Genomic DNA, 23,058 nt, shown 5'->3' with positions numbered 1-23,058 from the left:
TATAATACAATGACATCTTCCTGGGTTAACAACTCAGAAGGTATTTGTGTCTCTGTTGTTTCACATTTTTGTGTGCAAGATGCTTGGAATAATTCTTGTGTTTTGGTGGATCACAGCTTTTATTATGATGTGAATTATCTGGGCAGTCTTCCAAAGTCCAGGATTGAAAACTGAATGTAGGCAGCATTGTAAAAAGTGATCTTTAAAGTTTATGAACTGCAGATAATCTACACACAGGATTTTGAATGACAGCAGAGAAAAAAGATTTTGGTTATGGAAGGTGAAACAGTGGCTTTTTCTTCTAAAAGTGGTATGAGACTTTAATCTTCACATTGGGCTAATGGATCCAAAGTTTTAAGTTCTCAATTCAACAAAGCAGTCAAGTATATGTTCAGTTTTAAACTGAGGACTAAGTATTTTGCTGGCCAAAAATCCTATTCAAGAGATTTCTCCCATGTGTTTACTACTAGTTATTGGTCTTTAGTGTGGAAAATTAAGTTGATCCTAAGTTCGTTGGGTCAAAATCTGAGTCTTTGGTTTCAAGCAAAATAGTTGCTTCCAGACCATAAACATTTGTTTTTAAAAAGTTTTCAGAAGTGGGCAGTGATGTTTGTGTTCCTCCAACTCTGACACTTTCTGGGCTCAATACAGCTGTGTAAGTATGGATATAGACAGTCCATCTGAGATGCCCTAGGGTATCCCACAGGGCCTTAAGCTGCTAGTCCAGAGGAAAGACGCATCTCCTAGGTCCCTGTCATATCTGACAGCGTTGTTTGAAAATCCTCAGATACTTCAAGCTGTTTCAAGTTGCACCTTGTCTGCCTGTGTTTAAGTAACTGGATCAAAGCCCTGTTGAATCTACCTGGGGAAGTGCAGAATAGGTGAGACTTCAGCTGGCTTCACGTGGGGAATGCAGTGTCTTTGTAAGCAAGTCTCAGGTTTGATACTTAGGTGAATGCATGCCCAAGCCAGCTCTGTCCAGCATGCATGCAATGGGAATCTCCTTCAGCTGTCTGACCACCAAAGATTTATTTACCTAGGAAGAAAACGTAAAAGCCATTTTACAGATACAGTTACAGAATATCAGTGAAGATTAGTGTGAGCTGCTGTAACAAAATGGTGGGGAAGAGACTGTAATAAAAACTTTACTATTTTCTTGTCTTCTTTTGTAAGCAGCCCAGAGACTTGGCAGTGAAAGATGAGCTCTTTCAGATCTAGCTGGAAGAGTTTCAAGAAAATGCTGCTCCTCAGCCGGATGGTACTTCTGTCCCAGCACAGCCCACAGGGTAACTGTGGTTGTGGCATTACTTCAAGGCAAAACCAGTCAGTTTAGTTTAAATAGACCTAAGTAAATTAGGGGGATTAAGGTAAGCCTACTGACTTGACACTGGAGAGCGGTAGTATGAATGGGTTTAGCTGTTCATTTTGGGCCAGTGAAGTCCACGAGAGGGACTGCAGCAAACAGTAGGAAGAGATTGGCACAAGATATCTGACTTAACTCAGCCCAGGGGTTTCCGATGTGAGCATCTGACTGTGGCATAAGTGAGGTGCAGACCCTTTTGTAACTAGAAACACATCCAGTGTCCAAATTGCAATTGTGTAGACCCAAAAATTGAAGATAGCTGGCTTTTCTTCTTCTTAACACTGCTGCAAAACTCTTTTTCTATTGCTAGTGCTGCTTCATTTTGTGATGGTGAAAATCAGTATTTCCCATCTTTCATTTTATAAAAAATTATGTGTCATTTGCAATATCTGTCTTAATGAGATCTGTTATTCTAAATCCCACAAACAAAAATTAATTAGGCATTGCTTTGTTTTAAATATTTTAGCAATAAATGTAAAATCTAAATTTTATAGTATTTTATATTTGCTAGTTTCTTTATCCTTGCTGTTCATCCTAAAGTTCTCTGTGACTCTGAATGTATATAAATGTTAACCTCTGTAGCTGTTAATATAACTTTTCTGCCTTTTTATTTAACTGCTTTCCCACTATCTAGGAAAAACAAAAGGCTTTTGATCTTCATTTAAAGCTGCAGTTTTTATCCACTGTATTGCAGCAGGTGAGAATGCTTTGTTTTGTCTGTGTCTTCTTACATCTCTTACGTAGTAAGAGATGCTATAAAGTGATATTGAGGGTTTCTGCATTTCCCAAGCATAATTCTCAAACTCAAAATGTTTTCCTGGAAATATCAGGCCTGAAAAATCATACCTTTTGGCCACAATCAATAATCACTGCAGAAAATTATTTTATAATCACAGCTAGCCCTGTGTTACAATGAGAATGATGAGCATGAAGTTGACATGTGGAGGAGACTGGCTCTTTTATTTGGCTTTGTGGTGACAATTTGGTTTTATCAGTAAAGAAGAACAGAAGACAAAGCTAAGGTGTATGATCTTCCTATTCTCATGTACTCAGCTATATTAAGAAATTTGGAAGGAAAAACATTAAAATTTTATTTCAGCAATAAGATTTGTAGCAGTTTCTGACCATAGTGGTCTTCAGAAATCTTTCTAAGCTCCCGATTTAAAAAATAAACAAACCCCTTAATTCATTGTAGAGATTGTACGCAGTGAATAATCACTTTCTCACTTTGCTGCTAGTGTCTATTGCTTATCATCCGTCTAGGTGGGAGGAGGTTTCATATTCTGTGCTATTTGAGTCTCAGCTTATGAGAATCAGATATTAAAACAGATTTTCATTTTATTCCCTGAGCAAATATATGCTTACCTTATATTTTAAAATACATGCTGTTTTTAGTATGTCATGTATAGTGCTAAGCAAATTAATTCCATAGCATTCTGTCAGTCATATAAGAAGAATCACTTTTTAGTGTCAAAAGTTGATGCTTAATTCAGCAAAACACCCCTCTCAGCTTTTTCTTTTTTCCTTACTCTCAGAGTTAAATTTTGTACTATGAATTTTAATCACCTTTTAATCATCTTGGTTTTCTTTAATAAAAATACCCAGGATGATTTTAAAGAAAAAATGTTTTTCCATTTGTGCAATGTCACTAACCTGTGTCCATTACAGATACTCTTACACAGTCCTGTGTGGATTTTAAGATTTAAATATTTCCATTTCCAACATGGACCATAATATTTCACCTCTTAGAAGATAACTTCCTTTCTCATGATTATAGGCAACTTGTCTCCAGAAATGAGGCATTACAAATTACTAGGAATAACATCTGTAACTCCATCAGGACAGTGGATTGAATTTGTTAGTAAAAATCTTAATATTCAGAATGACCTAGCACAATCAAAAAGGGGGACTGTATTTCTTGGTGTTGTACTTTGGAGATTGTCAGAAGAATAATAGCTCACTCTGTAAGATAATTTAGCTTGCTTTTTCTAAATGAGTGCCTATAAATGAAGATCCTGATGTTAAGGTCAAGGCAGGAAGTCTTAAACTTGCCCAGAAAAGTAATTCCCTAATACCACTGTTTACCATAGTATGCTTGTCTTCCACCAAACATCAAGGCAAATTTTAGCTTTCTTTCCTAGTCTTTGTGGTAATGAGTGGTTAGGGCTCATTTTTAGGCCAAAGATCTTTTGAATGTCAGGGTTGATGCCTGCCATCGATAGTTGGGCATTGATGGCCGTGTTCCTCCCACACTGTGACATGGCTGGTGTCCCAAACCTTGCTTGCCTGTGAAGGAGATGGACTTTTGGTGGGCTTTTCAGGGCCTTCTCTAGCTGTACAATGAAGTCCCCCAGGGTGGGGAGATGAGGGAGGCAGGTTTGAGTGTTGGTTTTGTTTTCATCAAGTTTCGATTCAGTCAGGTTACTCTGAAAAGATGAATCAACTGGTGGCAAATCAAAACTCGTCTTTTCCCCAGCCCCCCTCAACTCCCTGCAAAAAAATGGGGGATATTGACTGCAAAATAGGCATGCAACTTGGACCACGATAGAATGGCTTGAGACTGGAGCTAAAAATGATTGCACTACAAGCCATCAAGGATGTGGTCATTACTGCCAGGGCTGCTAGTGATGGAAAGTTTTTCTTGCTCTACTTCTTGATCTAACTGTTGATGTCAACTGTTCTCTATTGTATTGTAAGTCACTGCCTCCCATGCCAGTTTAATAGAGCCTAACAATGGCATAACATTATAGTAGCAAAAAAGAGAAAATGCTAATGCCAAAGTACAACGTGGAGAAAAAATTAGTGCAAGTGATAGAGAATGTAACTACTTTAAGAGCATTAAAAATAAAAGCAGTAATGTTCATACAAAGGAAACTTGATGTGGAAATGTCATAGGCTGCTGAGATTCATACAAGGACTTAATGCTCCCCTACTCTCAGCAGTTTGGATGCTTACATTGCTTCTGTTTTATCATCCCGCTTTCCTTCCATTACTCATCATCCTTTGTGCAAAGATGCAAATACAGTTCTATAAAGCACCTTCCAGTGTAGCATCCTGAAGTAAAACAACAAAGGAAATACTGGCAGCATCAGCAGGGCAAGGAAAGAGAGACGGCAGAAGGGGAGGGAAATGGCTAACGGTCAGCAAGAGCTACCTTAGACCACTGAAACAACCTTCAGCAAAACAGAAATCCTTTCCATCTGTCCAACCACACACAGAAATGACAGTGAAGAAGTTTTACAAGATGCTGTTTGTTATACACAATGCACACATATATGTATATGTGTTTGCATGCACACACTTTTTTAGTATTCCATTGGTTTTAAAACTTTCCTGTGAAGAACTTGGGGAAATTGAGCATCTCCTTTTGACTGTGTCTTTAATGTATTTGTGAGTGTGGGCATTAATTATCATAAAAAGAATAAATGCATGTTTTCCTTATTCCATTAAACTCTTAGTCTTGAATTCTGTAAAAAATGAGATTCTCATAACCAGTAGAAACACTCAAATTTGGATCAGCTGCATCGATTTAATTTGGAAGGGGTGGTGTTAATCCAGAAGTAGGGTAGCACAGCTGAAACCAGAATGTATCCCAGTGTTTCAAGAAGAATGGTTGTGCTTAGCTTTTCTGTGCTAGATATTTGTAACAGAGATTGCTTTCTGCGTCTATACATCCATATTAGTTCTTTGACTTGCTTGACAAGACAGATGGGAGAGACTTCATTATGGCATGATAGCTGTCTCTCTGAATCACTTATAGGAGTTAACAATGACCATTCCTGCAAGGGCAAGATAAATTAGACAGCCAAGAGGTCTTTATAGCAATTTGAAATGTCCACCTACCAGGATGATCTTGGTGTGCGTGTGTCTGTGAATTTTAGGTGATTTTTATAGAACCTCGTAAATCCTAGGTTTGATGTGGGTGGTCAGGGAGGGGAGAGGATTGTGAAGCACTAAAACTCCAGGACACTTTTTTTTTTTCCTTTTTTTCCTTCCTTACACATGTTAAATAATTATATCTCAAGTACCCCACTAGGTTTGCAAACTGGCCATTTTGGAACATGGGCTATTTTAACAGCTTTTGACAGTTGACAGTTACTCAAAAAAGAGGTCAAAACACATGCAAAACCATTAATTGAGTATCCAATTTTTCCAATTTGAGAACCCTAGAACTCCCCACATGTTGATTTTATGTATCCCTCAGGCAGACATTAATGTCTTCTTGCTTCTCTGTAAAATACAGCCCAGGACAAAGCTGGGTTCCAAATATCCTTTAGCAGAAAACTTTCACAAAGTTTAGATTTAAATACATTGAAATATTGCTTATGCTCTTAAGTTTTGGGAGATCTACTCTTCAGATATACTCTACAGAAAATCACTTTAGCTTGCCATGTATTTCTTTACAGTGTTTAAACTCCAGCGCTGTATCCTTGTTATACTATAAAGCAGATGTTTCACAAGCTTAAAGAAAAGTTTAATGTTGTGACTCCTGTGTCTAGATACCTGCGGGATAGGATCGAGATACGTTCAGTGATGCACACATTTTTAAGAATGATCATCTAGCTGCCTTGTGCAACATTTAATGGGAAGCAAATCTTTGGTTTTAAAAGTCAAACAGCATACGCCACTAAGAACTTACCTCAAAATTCTAGAAAAGCTAAGAATCACATTTCTGCACTAGGGGAGGTTTAGAATGGACATTAGGAATCATTTCTTCTCTGAGACGGTAGTCTAAACACTGGAACAGGCTTCCTAGGGAGGTGGGCGATGCCCCAAGCCTGCCAGCGTTTGAGAGGCATTTGGACAATGCTCTTAATAACATGCTTTAACTTTTGGTCAGCCCTGAAGTGGTCAGACAGTTGGACTAGATGATCATTGTAGATCCCTTCCAACTGAAAAAACATTCTATTCTATTCTATTCTATTCTATTCTATTCTATTCTATTCTATTCTATTCTATCTCATTGAACTTTTCTTCCTCTATCCATTACCTATTGAGGAGGTAGAGTATTTTACTCAAATCTTGATTTCATAAAGCTTCCTATCACAGAACACTTTACCAGGAAAACAAAAACCAAAAAACCTGTTTTGTAGTAATCGGTCTGTAATAAATGCCAATATGGATTCTCATATTCTGGTATATGAACACCTTTTTCTAATTTAGTATAATTTTTTTTTAAATCCATCATTAACTACAAAGGATAATAAAAAAAATTAAGAAATAGTGAACACTAAAGTGAGGCTACAGTTCTTGAAATGGAGAACATACATCAGTGAAGATGATGAAGAAAATGTAGTGTCTGGCCTTTATCTTTTTATGTTCACTACTCATAGAATAAGAATTAGGTACTTCTAAAAGCAAATAATAAAACAAAATAACATTGATTTCCTCTTCTGTCCTATAAAATTATTGATCTGTTTTTAACCTAATTGGCACTTGGGAAAATAAATGGAAAAAACAGTAGGCTATTTATGGGATTCAAGTATTTGTTCTCAGTGAAAGAGTCCTGGCCCTGCTTGTTCAGGACTGTGTTGGCCGTCCTAACAAGCTAAAGATCTGAGTGCTTGTAGCATACTGTATTTACTTTGTTCTCCTTCTCTTTAATCTCATGTACCTAATTATTTCTTGTAATTCGGAGAAGTAAGAGTGCTAACGGTGCCTTAATGTATTGATACACAACAATTGAGCACACACTGCTAAAAAAGTAGTTTTTCAGTAAAAGTCTTATCTAACATAAAAATGAACAGCTTGATTAAAAGAAAGAGATAATAAAAGTGGTTTTCCAGTTAAACGCACCAGAGTTTGTGTGAAGCCAAGGAACGTTATTTCTCCTATATCCTGCCTAGGAGGACAGCCAATGTATTGATTAATACAATGTTTACGTAACACACAGACATTTTTAATCAGTTATACTTTCCTGAACTGTAGAATTTACTATATAGAATCCAAAGACTTTCTGTTTCCTTGGGTTTTATCCTCAGATATTTTGTTTGTGGGAAAATTTACAGATGGCCAGGCCCCTAATTCACATGCATAAATATTTTCAGGTTTGGGGAATGAATTAAATTTAGGTCTAAACTTCCCATGCTTTCTTTTAGACAAAGCAACACTAAAGGTATTGCACATAAATTCAGTGACAGTATTTGTATTGGCTTCAACAAGCTTTGGCTCAATCTCCAAGCTGTATAGTATGGATGTTGGGCTTGGTGCTTGAAGGTACATCAGGTGAAATTTCATTGCCATCAGAGAAGTTGTCCTGAAGCCTAAAGCTCTCTGAGAATCATCAGAATCAGGATAGTTAATTACAAATTACAAATCACAGATGAGGAACACTGATAAAAAGGCTTGCAGTTGTTTAAAAAAAAGGGGGGGATAAAACTGCATGCTCTTCCTTGGTATTTGATATAATTTATTTCATAAATACTAAAAAAAATGGTAGATTGAAATTTTTAAAAAATGAGGATACAAGTGTTTACACACTTATAGCTCAACCTTTGTTTTTTGGGGCTATCATATAATTAATAGCAAACATCTTTGTAAAATGCTGTCCTCACAGGGCTGCTGAAGATTGCTCTCCCGTGTTTGCAACTGCAGTGCAATAGCTTGGGTGGATGTGGAGACAGATGATTCCACATCTGTTTGCCAGTACCCAAAAAGGAAGATTGTATTTTAAAACCTGTTTAAAACACTATTGCAAAAATAGCCTTATCTAGCTCACTTGAATTTTAAAGCTGGATATTTGTGTGCTCCTTTGGGATAAGATTTGGACCATCCCTCCAGCAGAAATTGTGTTGTAGAAGAATTGCATGTGTGTGTTATTTTGCGTGCTGTAGCAGTGTGCATATGTGAAAAAGGGAGGGAGGAAAAGAGAAGTAGATTCCAATTTCATTACATAGTTCTTGTGTCCATTCACAGCAGTTAGCCAGGTATATCGTTTTAGCATGGCTAAAGCTGCAGCTATTAGCAAGGTGTTTTTACATATTACCCCTCTGTGTTAATTTAATGATGTTGTTTTCTCTGTCTGCTCTTGTAACAAAACAGAAGTACTCTGCTGTCTCTCTCTGCAACATATCTACAGAAGTCCTGAAAGTCATCAATGCCACTGAAGAACTGATAGCAGAATCCACCAGTCCCTGTGATTTCCCAGCTGACATTCAGGACAGAGGAAGAGGGACCTTCCCACTGGGGACAGACCCCATCAGACTTGATGAGCAGCTCACCACGTTGGAAGAAAACGTAAGAACATGAATCAGTACGTGAAAGTGTGACGTGTGAGTGAGTGTACCTATGTGTGTGTGCCAACTGGAAAGGGAAAGCGCATAGGCAGCATCAGCGGATGTTCAGAATTAATTTTGGGTTATCAAACAAATATGCAAACAGAAAAAAAATCCTGTTTCAAAGGGGTGCTCAGCTGTATTGTTTGGGGTTTTTTTTAATGTGTACTTTAAAATATCTGGTGGAGGGGGAAAGTTGGGTGTTTTGTGGGTTTACAACTAATTTTAGAAGCTCTGGCTCAAAAGTTAACTTAAGCCCCCTGAACCTCTGTGGCTGTGCAGCTGCACCATGCCTGCCTGAAACCACACGTCTCTGAGTCCCAGCACAGCCTCGTTACTGTAAGGACAGGCAGGGCAAGCATGTCCCCATTCACACTGAGAAGAAGTGGAGGAGCTCTTCCTCTACCCACGCGTCCCCAGCATACCACGCTGAGCACCCAGGGAGCTGGAGCTGCCTGCTGCACTGTTAAAAAAACAGGTTGGAGAAGCCGAAGTAAACATTTGTTTGGCCGCGTCCGAATCATCCATCCTTTTTCATGAGTAACTGTCATCTGCAGGGAAAAGTGCAATGCTGAATCATAAAGGGAAGTCACTATTCATTGGAAATTTTTATGCATCCACTTAATGGAGTTGGTACACTTGTAACTTTCGATTTTCTCTTCTTCCCACATTTAACTGATTACATTTCAGTGATTTTTCCCTTCATTAGGAGCTCTTAAAGATCTCGTAGGAATCCACGCTGTCCCATTATAACATCCCAATCAATTCAAGAAAATAGATCCTGGGTTTATTTAGCCCCAGAAAATTTTCAGACAGAATCTCTTCTTGGGGGATAAAATCAGTTTCCTCCACAGAAACGTACTTCACAACAGCCCCAGGCTAGGGACTGAGTGGGAGATAATCCATGGCAATAACAGCAGGTCCTGGCACTGGGTCTGTCCTACCCCAGAGCCCTCCCACCAGTCCCACAACTCCCCAGTGCCTCTCACCACACCTTTATCTGAGCTCAAATCTCCCAGGCCTGCTTTGGTTCGAAGGTTCCCAAACTAGACCCTACCCCTCCTAACCTCATCTGCTCCAAATCCTTTTCCATTTCGGACCTTTCCCCCTGCCCACACCAACAGGATGCCCTCCAACGCACCCCAGAGCACCTTCACTCCTCCTCAACCAGCTCCCAGTCGTAACCTGACCGCCAAACCTCTCCTTCCCACCCCTGCTCAGCCTTCCCAGGCATCCCGCTGTGCCAGCTGAGGTGATCCTGCTCTTCCTTGCTCCCACATGCTTTCCTAGTTGTTGGCATCTCCTCCCCTCCATCCTGGAGCACCACAGCCACCTGAACCTGCCCCACCACGGGGTTTTCCACACAGCAGCCATGCTCCTGGCTCCTCTCTGGGAGGGCAATTCTAAACAAACACGCAAAATAGGCTAGGGAGTCCTCCCCAATAGGGCTGAGAAGGTGGGAGAGGAGGATGTGTGCAGGACCTGCTGGATGTGTGGCAGCTCAGATATGGCCCTCTGCAGAATGGTAAAGGCTTCCCATGGCAGCTGGTGCCTGGAGAAGGGTATCACGTGAGCTTGTGCCGAACGAAGCGCCTTCCTCATGCCATCTACCGTGATATCCACTTCATTCTTACACAACAGATGTGCCCCCCCCCCCAGCTTCTAGTTGGGTTTGGTTAATTTTTTTCAGAATAATAGAAGTAGGTAAGTAGATGGAGATTTTCTCCCCCATGAAATACTAAAGTACCCTAGGTCCAAACATCACAGAATGCATCTGGCACAAGACTGAATACGGAATGAAAATCCGAGTTTAGGCTGGACCACATCTTTAGAAAAACTAAGAAATTCTGCAGGAGGACAGAGAGCAATTTGAGGAGAGTTGCTCCCACTTTTTTTCTGTGGAGAACTGTGTCGTAAACTGTCTGAAGTACTTTTTTTTTTTTCCCCCCAATTACACTCCGACAATCCCTTCCATCCTTGTGGAGCTTTGACATCTGTGGTGCCTTGGCCCCCCAGTCATTCATTTGGGCCAAGCATTTCTCACTGAGCAGAGACTGGGCGCTGAGGCAGAGCATTTTGTGCTGTGGTGTTGCCCTCTTTGCAGCATATCTCTGGTTTAGCTTCTCTCAGTTCCCTGCATAGTTCATAAGGTATCCAGCTCAGCCTTGCTGTGTCCCCATGCTACATCTTTCTGTGCGCCACACAGGATACAAAGTGGATGGCAAAACTTCATGGTTTCAAGATTTCACCACCACACTTCATAGTAGAGTGAAAAAGCCTTTAGAAATCCAGGAATCCATAACTTTTCCCAGTGCAGCTGGTAGCATACCTGCATGCAGCATATCCTCTTTGCAGCAAATTTTGGAAGAAGATCTGGGTGTATATAGACACTTTGTTCATTTTTGGTGTCTCTAGCATTTCAGGGACTGTGCATGCATCAGTGTGGAGAATGTAGGGCCACCTGTACCGGCACAAGGTCAGGTGGGTTTTAGTGGAAGCTGTACTGCCTAAATGGTAGTCAAATAAGTCTCCACAATCTGAATGCAAATGTGTGCATAAGGTCATAATTTAGTGGAGACCTGCAAGTACACCATTGCTGTTTGGAAGCGCAACGATTGTTCAGGTAAAGAGAATATTTTTTAGAAAAATCTTTCATTTAGATCTAGCAGGAAAATGTTCAATCAAATTAAAATTTAACAAATGTAGGGGCTGATTGAGTGTCCTGGTTTCGGCTGGGAGAGAGTTAATTTTCTTCCTAATAGCTGGTATAGTGTTGTGTTTTGGATTTAGGATGAGAGTAACGTTGATAACAAACTGATTTTTTTAGTTGTTGCTAAGTGGTATTTACACAGAGTCAAGGTCTTTTCTGCTTCTCACCCCACCCCACCAGCGAGCAGCCTGGGGGGCACAAGAAGTTGGGAGGGGACACAGCCGGGACAGCTGACCCCAACTGAACAAAGAGATATTCCAAACCATATGACGTTGTGCTCAGTATATAAACTAGGGGGAAAGCTGGCCTGGGGCCAGTGCTCGGGAACTGACTGGGCATCAGTCAGCGGGTGGTGAGCAGTTGTGCATCACTTGGTTTGTATATTTGAATTCTATTATTATTATTGTTGTTGTTGTTGTTCCTTCCTTTTCTGTCCTATTAAACTGTCTTTATCTCAACCCACAAATTTTACATTTTTTTCTGACTCTGTCCCCCATCCCGCTGCAGGGAGGAGTGAGCGGGCAACTGCATGGTGTTTAGCTGCCTACTGGGTTAAACCACAACACTGAGTTACAAAAACATGACTTTCGCTTCCCACTTTTTTCTCTCAGTCCTATTTCCTTTAGATATTCTTTTCCCCTCTTGAAAAGTACAACTTATTGTGCAGAGAATTTTGTCACAGCATTTAAGTGCATCTTTTCTTTAACTTTCTAAAGATGTTTCTGTTCATAATGTTCCCTTTTCTTCTTTCTCTGAGCTTTTAGGCATGGTAGGGAAGTTAAAAAAATCACCTTTTAATCTGAAGTGGCTGTGGTATGTCACACCACAAAGATGTATCATTTAAATGAATGGAAAGAATAATTAAAACCCACAAAAGCAGGAGCATTTGTTTAAATCAGCATGTTAACTTTATGGCCCACCTGTGTCTCCCAGGTACTTCAACAAAGATGTTAAATCAGATCACTTATTTGTTCTAGGTTCATTTTTCAAAGATTTCATGCCTGCAGTTAGACTGTGGTCTTACAAGATGTAGTGAATTTTTTTCTTAGCAAAGTCACATACATGAAAAAAATGTATCTACAGTTATGCCTTGAAACAGCTGATACAAAGGAGAAAAAAACTATCACAAGTAATTAAGAAACAATAATATAATAAAAAATAATAAAAAGTAAACACTTACTTAAATCTTAATCTAGTCATTATCTACCACTTTTGATCCATAAAGTCACAGCACGGCCAGAAATTATTTGAATACCTGTTGTGTCAAAGGACTCCATGATCTAGGAATTGTGGGAAGATACAATGACTTGAGTGGAAAACATGTATGAAGTGAAGGTATCTGCTCAAGGATCTGGTTCAGATCCTGCTTGCTTGCCCCTTGAACCATGAAGTCACCCACAGAACATGTTTAATTCATGCAAGTTTTGTAACACCACAGTCTTTACTGCTATTCGAGTGAGTGAGGCTGCCAGTGAGGAAAATCAGAATATATATATGTCATTCCCACTGTGCTGTTACCAGCCTCATGGAAACAGTCTCTTGGCTATCTAGTAAACAGGCAGAAGGTGCAGTATTTTCACATGGGTCTGCACAATTTTGAGCACAGATGTCAAAAGCTAATGCTTGAAAATTCCATCTGGCCATGTACCTTAAATTCCTTTGTGAAATAAAAGAAACACATAAAATACAGTGTATCACGAATTATTGCTCCAAGGAGCTGAATGGGAAATGAAACCTTTACCTGCAGTTATCCGAGGTATCATAGGTGGGTCAAAATATTAAAAGTTGTTTGTTTTTATGGAAGATCTCTGTATGATAAAGTCTGTTATTCTCTCTTATGTGGCCCAGATAAGTCTATTGACCCTCCTTGACTGCTGTATATTTGGGTGAGAGCGGGATGGGATGGAAAACCGTCTTGTACATGTAAGCACAGTTACTCTGTAAAAAGTTAATAACCATGTGCTGCTGAACAGTCATTCTTACAGAGTTTTGATTGCCAGAGGTATTAGGCGTGTTTCAATAAACACAGCTTTACATGAGGTGTGATCTGTTCACTTCCCAGTGTAGACTTAGGGGTTTTGTTATGCAAAAATAAGAAAGCAAACTTTTCAGCTTTTTGTTGTTTTTTTTTTATTGCTGGTGAATCTGGAACAAATCTGGTTTGAAATACCATTGTAGCACCTACAAAATTTGGAGTGCAGCCACCTCATGCCTCCCTTCTCTTTGTGAATGTGTTTTCAGATTATTTCCCCATGACTTTCCTCTGCCAGCTAAGTCTCCCTGTAGCAGGTTAGCAAGGAGGGAAGTTCAAAGGTATCATGGAAGATGCAGTCTGCTCAAACCTCTGTGCCCACAAAACAGAAATCACTGATGCCTCTCCCTGCCTTGGCCCTGCAGGTGTACCTGACAGCCAGCACTGTGTATGGGCTGGAGGGGCAGCTGACCAACCTGGAAGACGCCGCACGCAAGATCAACAGTGTCACTGCAGAATCTGAGCTGGCCGATCTGGAGGATCAGGTAGCCACAGCAGCCGCCCAGGTTCATCACGCGGAGCTTCAGGTGAGGACAGCAGCTCCTCCCTATCTGCAGGTTTCACACTGCCTTGCCTAGCGCTTACCTGTTGTCTGCACACATGCCCTTTCGATATTCTTTTGTACCACAGTGAACAGATGATACAAGGATGCTGACTGCATCGCAGGAGCTGAGCAAAGCATAACTGAGATGTGTAACTCAGCCCAGCCAGATGTACTGTATTTGTTTCTTCCCCCAGCTTGTTTTCAGACATGGGAGTGCAACAGCCTGTTACTGCAATACTGATACTGAACCTGCTCCTTGCTGCCAGGCAGCTCACGTGGTGTGCTCTGTTACATGTGTGGCTGTGGTCAGGCTGCAAACACAGTCTTAGACAGCTTGTCTAATCAGCAGGTTGTAAAGCGCTTCCCAAAAGAAGCCAGCGTCTGCACTGTTCTACTGAAAAAGGCCAACGGCAGCCAGCTGCTGAGCCAAGTGCAGAGCCTACCACTTGCAAGCCTACCTTGGGATTTAGCCGCTAAGCAGCACATGTCCCAGCCAAAAGGCAATTGCTCTTGCGGTCTGCGATCTAGCGTCTCTCTAGCAGGCTCCAGAAAGTCTGGGGCTCAGAAGAACACATAATGATCTGGTGCTAAAAGCTGAACGAGGTTACGCTGCCAGATCTCAGGGGTCTAACACTGCTAGCAACTCATTGCCAGTGACTTCACTGACCAGTCTGTGCCAAGCAAGGCACTCTGAGCTGCCTGTGCCAGGCTTTAATGGGAAATACCTGGTTATTTTCCTCAGCAGGAGCATGCTCCATTTAGGACTGAGCAAAGATCTGAGAGTCTGACATCTCTCTGATGTCAGAAGTGCATTGCTGCCCTAGATGGTGAACTGGCAGTGACATTATGTTGGCTTCAGTCATTATTTTATGGTAAATATGTTAATGGGGGTGAGAGGTGAGGAGGAGAGAGACCTAAGCTATGCAAGGAGGAAGACAAAGAGGCCAACGGAAGGTCTTCTGCAGAGTGAACAGCTTCAGGTGTCATCGTGATTCAGGAGTCAGGTTATATGTCTGACTTCTCTGACGCTTCTTTCCCTTTTGGCAACATTTGTTTCCACTAGTCTCAACATCAGCCTACTTTCGCCCCCAGATGTTTGCTTTCCTGGACTTTAGTTTTTCCTAGCAATTTGTTTTCCATTGAGTGTTTTTATATAGTGTATACCTGCATTTATGCATGTTTGTGTGTAACATACATATACATTTAAATTATAAATATTTAAGATCAAACGTTTAGATTTTGTGACGGAAGATGTACTTTGCAAGTGCATGAAATTCATTCTGAATTAGGAAATGTGTCCCACAAAGTCATTCTTGGAATGTAGCCTTTGAAAAGCATAGCCTGAATGAACTTGGCTTTATGCAGCTAAAGGTAACTGGGAGATGGCAGGCACAGGTTTTCTTTCCTCCTTTCTTTTTTTCCTCAAAAGGAGTAAAATGCCTCTTCCTTGGAGTCACAAGGTAGGTTGGATTGTTCTTTTACTCCATCTTTACTAACAAATTAAGCCCCTTTTAACATCAGGACTAAAAAATACAGAAAAGTGTCAGAATTGCTGAAGAACTTAGCCATCTGTTTATATTTTTTGATTAAAGAGGATTTGATGGGGGGAGGGATATATTTCAGTAGTGGCATCCACAGTAATTTTAAAAACTTCTTTTTCCCCCTCCCCACCTGTCTGTCTCTCTCTTTTATTTTCTTTGAAGATTTCAGATATTGAGAGCAGAATATCAGCTCTCACTGTTGCAGGCTTGAACGTGGCTCCCTGTGTTCGCCTGACAAGGAAACGGGATCAAAAGCAAACAAACCAGGTGCCAGAACATTATGTAGTATTCAAAAATACATTGGGGAAATCTTGCCTCTTTTTCTGTAATGGAGTTGAGTAATGCATATGTGTTGTTTACAGATGCATACAATAGACACGTCAAGACAGCAGAGGAGAAAACTTCCAGCTCCACCAGTAAAAGGTGAGCTTAAGTTGTTACATACATTATAGAGTCTCTCTTTATAAGGTTCAATGTAATGTACAGTTCAGCAAAGTAGGGGGAAGGTCAAGTTACAAAAGGAACAGAGAAAGCCTAACTATGTCCACCCTCCTCACTTCCCATTGTACTTGCATTACATAAAATACCCATTTGTCATGTAAAAAGCATCACCACTTTCTCTTCAGTGGAAGTTGTGTCAGTGGTAAATTAATAGGAGCAGAAGCAGAAGGCTGGGTAAAGCAAATGAGGAATGCTGAATACTTGCCCTGCACCAGGGCTGCTGCTGCTCCAGTGTGCCTGGGGTTAGTTTGTGACACCCAAGCAGTCGCAGTGTTTAATTACTAAAAGCCAGTTGTCACCCTCCACAGCCCACTGTTGCTTTGTTAAAGCCTATGTATGCTGATTTCAGTCCATATAATGTGGCTCAGCAATGTTGCTGGTATGTTAGGGTATGGCTGTGAATTGGCTTTATAAAATCAAATGCTTTTTCTTTCATCTGTTGTCTTTTTTTTTTAACTCTGCAGTGCATTAACTCTGGCAATTCTAGGGCATGCTTCACTTTGCATTACTCTTGTTTTACTCTTGTGTAATTCCACTGATTGACATGGCCTCAAACTTTAATAAATTTGGAGTATCACAGCCTGCTGGTTTTCATTTAAATTAAATCCAGCTTTCCTTATACATCTTAGGGGAAGTTTTATCTCTCTAGAAGCTGTGACTCTTCAGAAGTATTGTTACATCTGCTTCAAGCTGTTTTGTGAAAAATCTCCCTTTATGTATTTTTCCCAGGTGAAAAAATAGATGGTTCTCCAGTTACCACTGTAAGAATGTTTAACAGAAACTTCATGCTTCAAGGATCTCTAACACAAAGAACTAAAGAGAGGAAAAGCACTGCCAAGGACTTAATGGTAAACTCATAACAAATGTTTTTAAAACTGCTATTAAAAGTAGTAAATAGAGAGACAGCGGTATCTGTGTAGGCAGCTATATATTTCAGCATCTTCACAAAACTTCTCTTCATAGTTTAAGGAAAAAGAATAGAGACCGCTGAGGCTGCTCTGAACAAATACGACCAGTGTCCTGGAAGATGTCTGACTGTGTACCATAGTATAGCAGCTCCTGAATGTCAGCCGGTGTGAATGTACCCTGGCTGCCAGGTCTCCAGGAATGCGCTACCTTATTTAAAAAAAAAAAAAAAAAAAAAAATCAATTAATGGTCCCCTGTAATTCAGACTTCTGAGCCAGACCTTCACAGAACCAGCTGCACACTGTAACTCAGCAGGTGAGAGTCACCTGGAATCTCACTAAGTTTTGAGAAATGTTCAAAGGTCACCTAAGTGGAATTTAAGGGGTAGATTTAACACACATTGGCTTTTCAGGCTTTGAACAAATAGGCTTCACTGGACAGCTGTCAATCATTTCTTCTGCGGCAGCCATACAGGAATAAGGAAAAAAGCTGACTGTCCCAAAGCAGTCTGCCACTAGATATGTGGAAAATAAGTGGGGAGGTGAGAAGGGGAAGGACCTGGCTCTGTAGGAGCTTCAGCAAGCTTGTTTTGTGTTTCGCTCATGGTTTTTTTCTTTCCTGTCCCTCTCTGTTCTAGGAACCTGCTATAGGATCTGCTGTGATGTACTAAACTTACACTTCCCTACTGCCAGTAACACACTGCCTAAGGCTGTACACTAGAGTGCCTTTACTTAACAGCCATTGTGTATGTCCAGCTGAAAATGGACCCTCACAAACCCACAATGCCTCAGTTATAGGGCTTCGTTTGGATACCTCACTGGGAAAGCTGTCCAAGTCTTCAGCATTGTGGTCTGCTAAAGGAAACTCTGCCTTAAAGTTCTCACAAGACTCTAGAAAGGATGCTGAGTTTCAAAAGCAAGGCTCCACATTTTAAGATGCACTTTTGTTCCCTATTGATTGTACTAAAGTATGTCGTCTTTAAACTGCAGTATGTTTTTGTACACTGTCAATCATAATTATAGGCCAATATTTTGTACAAAAAGAAAGAACAAAGCAGACCTGTGATCCATATTTGCTGGCCTCTTACTGTTCACATAGGCATGCGTCTTGTCTAGCAATAAGAACAAGTCTGTGCAGTGTATGCTGCTTTTCAGCTGTGTGGTGGGAGTGGAGAATCGGTGCACGTAGCTCTGCTCCCTGGGAGTCAGTGGAAGTTTTGACGGAGTTTGTAGGAGGAGATGCTATATGCAAAGACTTCTCTGTTCGCTGAGGGTACATTTGGCAGAGTTAATGTTCTAGCTCCAAAGCTAGGTATTTTGCTCTTGGCGGCAGGGGGAACGTGGATGTCATGTTGAACTGTGAATTGGTGGCAGCACATGTGGACCAGATGTCTGTTGAGTTACGATCCTGGCATCTGGAAACATCTGAACACTGTTGTGAAACCAAGACCTTTGTATGTCTCGTTCTTCTTGGTAGCATTGTCCTCTTGGTGGTGTCCAACCATGCTGTGGTTCTGAATAAATTCTGACCAAATCTTTAAGATTGCAAAAAGAACGTAAAAGCATTGTGGTGAGATCTCTGCTGACTGGCTAGTGGTTGTAGGGTGGCTGCAGCCTGTAAGAGATTCCCTTCTGCCCTTCTGGCTTTTCTGAGGAGGGGGCAAATGTAGCCCGGATGTCTCTTCCTTCACTAGTCTGTAGCCAACATAGAGTAGCTGGGGCCTGTCGCTGGTGCCATGTGCACTGCACTACCATTGCACCACTCTGAATTGGATTGTGAATAGTAAAATTTCTTCTGTTGTTTCTTGAGACTTTTGAAAGGTGAGACAAACTGGAAGGCCCTTGAGCAGATGTGCCAGGAGGGAAGATGCTGCTTACAGGTTGTCCCTCTCACCCTTTTTGGGGAGGACCTTGCCAATTTGTGGTATTTTTTGCTCTGAAGAATACCAGGGAGGTAGTTGGAGGGCGTGATGAGGCAGTGGATCCCTTATCTTCCACACAAAGTGCAGAGCGGGTACCCAAATGCAGACTGGGTCGATGTGAGACATGCTGTGAAGGAGGGCACGGGCTGGCAAGTTGCCCCTCGGCGTTCAGAAGTGGTGAGCTCTCCAGAGAGCAGTGGGTAGCAGGGAAGGAGAGCTGCTCCTTTCCCTGGGCACCCAGCGAACGCCCACTAGCAGAGTGCCGCACGTTACCTGCCATGCGGCAGGAAAGCAGTCTCCCGGGACCCTAGGCCACAAAATGTCTGTGGTTGGGCAAATATGAGCAAAACTGGGCAAATTCCCTGGCTAGGCTGGATTTAGGGTGGCAGGTGGGGAAGGTGAGGAATGGCTGGATGGGACAGTTGGAAAAATGGTGCCAGTTGCAGACCTGCCACCCACATTTGACATCTAGCTTGTCAGTACCCTGATGTCCAGCTGCATGTAAGGAACCCTCGGAATAAATACAACCATCTTCCCACCTAGAATACATAACCATCACTCCATCCCTTGAAGGAATTTCCCTCTGCCCAAGATCTGACCCAATGTGTTCGTTCTGGGTGAAAGTATGCCTTCTTTTACTCTCATACAATACTAGTTCTCTGAAATTGGTTTGCACAGATGTGAGGGCAGAATTTGGCCCACTCTGTTTAATATATAAATATATGTACAAAACAAATAGATTTTATTTATATATGCAATCCAGTAAAGGAGATTAAACAGAGTAGGATGCCTAGTAATTTTTTTTGTTATCCAGTCTCCTCCTCCTTCCTTGACTGTTCTCGTGTATGTATACAACACATTCCCAGGTTCTGGTTTATGCAGGTATGCGTGTTATGAAATGTCATTAATGGTGGTTGGTCTACATATTCGTCTAATAAATAATAACTAATATTGTGTATGTAATATCAATACAGAAATGACTAATTTTAATAGAATAACTCTTTGGCTTTTGTTCTGTTAGTGTGATTTAAACAAGCCAACAAAGTTTGGAATAGGTTGTTTTCCTTAAGAGGCATGAAAACCAACTATTATCGTGTTACAATGTTAAAATATTCAGTCTTCTTTGACAGAAAAATGTGTACTGTGTAGGCATTGGAAAAAAAAAAAAGAAAAGAAAAAAATTTTAAAAAAATCCCACCTGCTATAAGGCATTTGAATTTTTACAAAAGTTTATTGTGCCAAATATGTGCAGAGATATAATTTACTGTTTTAAAACAATCATAAAAGCATATGTTATAGCACACAAAGAATTATTTTGTCATCAGGTGATTTCAATCTTTAGTGTTAATATTTATATTTAGATTAATTTTTATAAATGAAAATATTTTAATGGGTAAAATGAAGACTATATTATCTATTTGATTAAGTCTGAGTGAATATTAAGCTTGCCTTGTTGTTGTTATCTGCATACTCACCAAGAATTATTGTCAAGAGAAATTATAAAAGAGTAAAAGTGATTTATGAAAAGAATGCCTTTTCAAGGACTTGATTCATAAAGAAAAACCAAAAGTTCCTCTCTGTTGTTTGGATCTGTGTGCACTTCGGCCAGGAAGCGTGCAGAACATGCTGCCGCACGTGGCGCTCAGGTACTGCCTGTGCACGAGTGACCCCAATAGACCCAGGAGATGGGCAGCTCTGCAGAGTCACCTTGCTTAGCTGAGTGGAGGAACACACGTTAACGCACTTGATTCAGATTTTCTCCACTGGGGCTGGGGTGGGAGGAATCTGGTTAGGAACATTTGATGGTTAGTCTTCTCCAAACTGTCGAGCCCGTTGGGCGAAATACTGTCTCAAACAGAATTTCTCGGGCAGAATTTCTGTAGCTCTCATGGGGTTTGCTACAAAATGGCAAACTGAGCAAGAACTCTGCCCATAATCTTAGTCTAGTATTTCCAAAGTTCCATGCAATGAACACTGATCAAAATATCTCTTTATCAGCGTATTTTCTCCACCATACGTCTGCTATTATCAACATTTAAACTAGCATGTTTTAAGTGACACTTTGGGTCAGCAGATACGTTGTATTATAAATAGCAGTAACTACCTTATTATAATAAAAATCCACTCTTTGCTGACAGACCACTTGCAAAGAGAAAAAAAGGTTAAATTATCTGCAATGATTAATTCAACCACTATTAAATTTTAGTAGTAATTCTAACACAGCACAAGTAGAAATGCAAATTTATTCTAATTTGTCTTTTGCAGAATGATTCGTGACCTGGACTTAACCGTCAGGCATTAGCTAAATTGTAAACTTTCTTTTTTGGATATAAGCCGTGGATTAAACTGCATTTGAATATTATTGCTGGTAATAGTTATTAATCAGGATTAAACATATTGTAAATAACACTTCTTATAAAATTAATATAAGAAAGTTAATTACCATGGCATACATGAGTATTGAGCCACAACCCCAGGCTTATTGATGTGGACTAATGTAGTAGATGGTACACGGCTTGTGATCCTCAAAGAGTGACTTTCACTCGATCAAGTAATGTACTTAAAACAACTACATGGTTTTAAAGGGAATCAGCTCATTTAGGCCCTTATGCCTTTTGGATAATGGTGCATGATTACGTGCAGTAGGCACAAAACTCCTCTGAAGAGTTGAATTAGCCAATTTTTAATTTTTTTTCTTCAGCGGGGAAGGTAGGAGCTTTATCTTTGATAGGAGCTCCTTTTTGTTCATTAATATATCTCTGCAGCAGTACAGGAAGAATCATGAAGGGCTGGTGGGTAGCTCAGGGCTACATTTCTACGAGTGGATGTTAACAGCCTATACAAAAACTACACACAGAGCACCAGCTTTTCATGCCATTAATGCAGGTACATTAAAAATTAGTAAGAGCCTTTTTTCTTTCTTCCAACCATTGCTTTTTATTTTTACATATCAACAGCCATTGACTTTGAAATGTGACAGGAAGGTTTCATGATACACTTAACACTGCAGAGTTTAAATTCCAGCACAAAAGCTGTGTGGCTTTTGGATAATCCTAACGTTACAGTGAACAGCATCAAGGGACTAGTGGGGATGTAAGATGAAGAAACATTTTTGCAAGCTGTGATGGCACTCAGTGCTAGCGTCTATGCATTGTCTTTTACCTGCACCCTGAACTTGTTTCTTTTTGAAGGAACTTGCACAGGGAGCAGAAAGAAGAGCAGCGTGGGACTGCTAAGCAACAGCAGAACTGGAGGTCTGAGGTACAGGGGAGAACACAATTCAAAGAACTAGAGGTTGGGTCATCACCTCAGGGAACAGGGATCACCAGTCATCATCTTCTGCATCCGACACTTTTTGCTCCCACAAAGCATTCAAGATGAAATCCAGGTGCCTGCTCACAGGCCTGAGGCTGCCACGGCTGCTTCTCAGCTGCCTCTTCCCAAACCGACCGATAGGGCGAACACCACGGCCCACGTACCAAAAAGGATCAATCTCAGGACCTGAAATTCAAAGCAGTCAGTGAAGCAAATTCCACTGTACTTAAAGGCAGCATTTCCTGAACATCTTGAGGGTGTTAGATGGCTTATTTGTAGTCTGGGTAAAAAAACAAGGGGAAAGGCTGCAGCTAGACATACAACTTCCTGGTGCCTTTGAGGGTTGCTTTCCATGTGTAGAGCCCAAAGGAAGAGGATTCAGATGCAAAATTAATTTTCATCCGTCTGGGCTCTGACCTGCAATTCTACACAGCCTATCAAATTCAGGAGGGCCCAGCATGCTTTAAAACTGATCTGAACCCTGGAAGAGGTTACAACGCAGCCTACATCCAGAAAGACCATAGTAGCTCCCTGTACCACCACTTTTAAACTCTTAGCTGAAGTCCTGAAGGCCTCCATTTCTGCTGTATGTACCAGGTACACTATCTCTACAGGCTAACAAATCCACTGGGTTGCAGAGGGCGTTTCTACTTGAGAGGTAAACATAAAAAGCTAATTCTTGTTCATTTAGGAGGCTGTTTTCATGGATGACTTTTTTTCTTTTAAAGCATCTGAAGTACACTTGACTGATGTTTATAGTCTAGTCTAGTTTTAGAGCAGGCATGGGGAGGGGTATAATTGTATTAAAAGACTAAGATATACAACAGGGAAAATCTACAAAGTGCTGGAGATGAAGCCACCCCGAGGAAATGCCAAATCATTCCAAAGCTGGAGCACTGTCAGGAACAGGAATAAACTTCAATTTAAGTGCATTATTTATCAGCCAAGTC

At 40.8% G+C, this 23,058-nt stretch overlaps 1 protein-coding gene across 6 annotated transcripts in view; it reads left to right on the top strand.

The window, feature by feature from the left end:
• MYRIP (myosin VIIA and Rab interacting protein) overlaps positions 1-20,351 on the top strand; it is a 247,759-nt gene extending 227,408 nt beyond the window's left edge. For 3 of the 6 annotated variants that reach the window (XM_075055728.1, XM_075055738.1, XM_075055765.1), the window contains 6 exons: positions 8,405-8,599; positions 13,745-13,906; positions 15,627-15,731; positions 15,827-15,887; positions 16,695-16,813; positions 17,510-20,351. In XM_075055728.1, the coding sequence (XP_074911829.1) occupies positions 8,405-8,599; positions 13,745-13,906; positions 15,627-15,731; positions 15,827-15,887; positions 16,695-16,813; positions 17,510-17,542 (675 nt within the window). In that variant the 3' untranslated portion in view covers positions 17,543-20,351. Of the gene's footprint in view, positions 1-1,997; positions 2,061-8,404; positions 8,616-13,744; positions 13,907-15,626; positions 15,732-15,826; positions 15,888-16,694; positions 16,814-17,509 lie in introns of those variants that run through there. The other 3 variants (XM_075055774.1, XM_075055747.1, XM_075055757.1) reach the window with 3 other exon arrangements.
• The last annotated feature ends 2,707 nt before the right edge of the window (positions 20,352-23,058 follow it).

Source organism: Buteo buteo, chromosome 2, assembly GCF_964188355.1.
Source record: "Buteo buteo chromosome 2, bButBut1.hap1.1, whole genome shotgun sequence".
NCBI classification, from domain to species: Eukaryota; Metazoa; Chordata; class Aves; order Accipitriformes; family Accipitridae; genus Buteo; species Buteo buteo.
The sequence above is the reverse complement of the archived record's forward strand: the minus strand, read 5'-3'. Positions and strand labels throughout refer to the sequence as shown.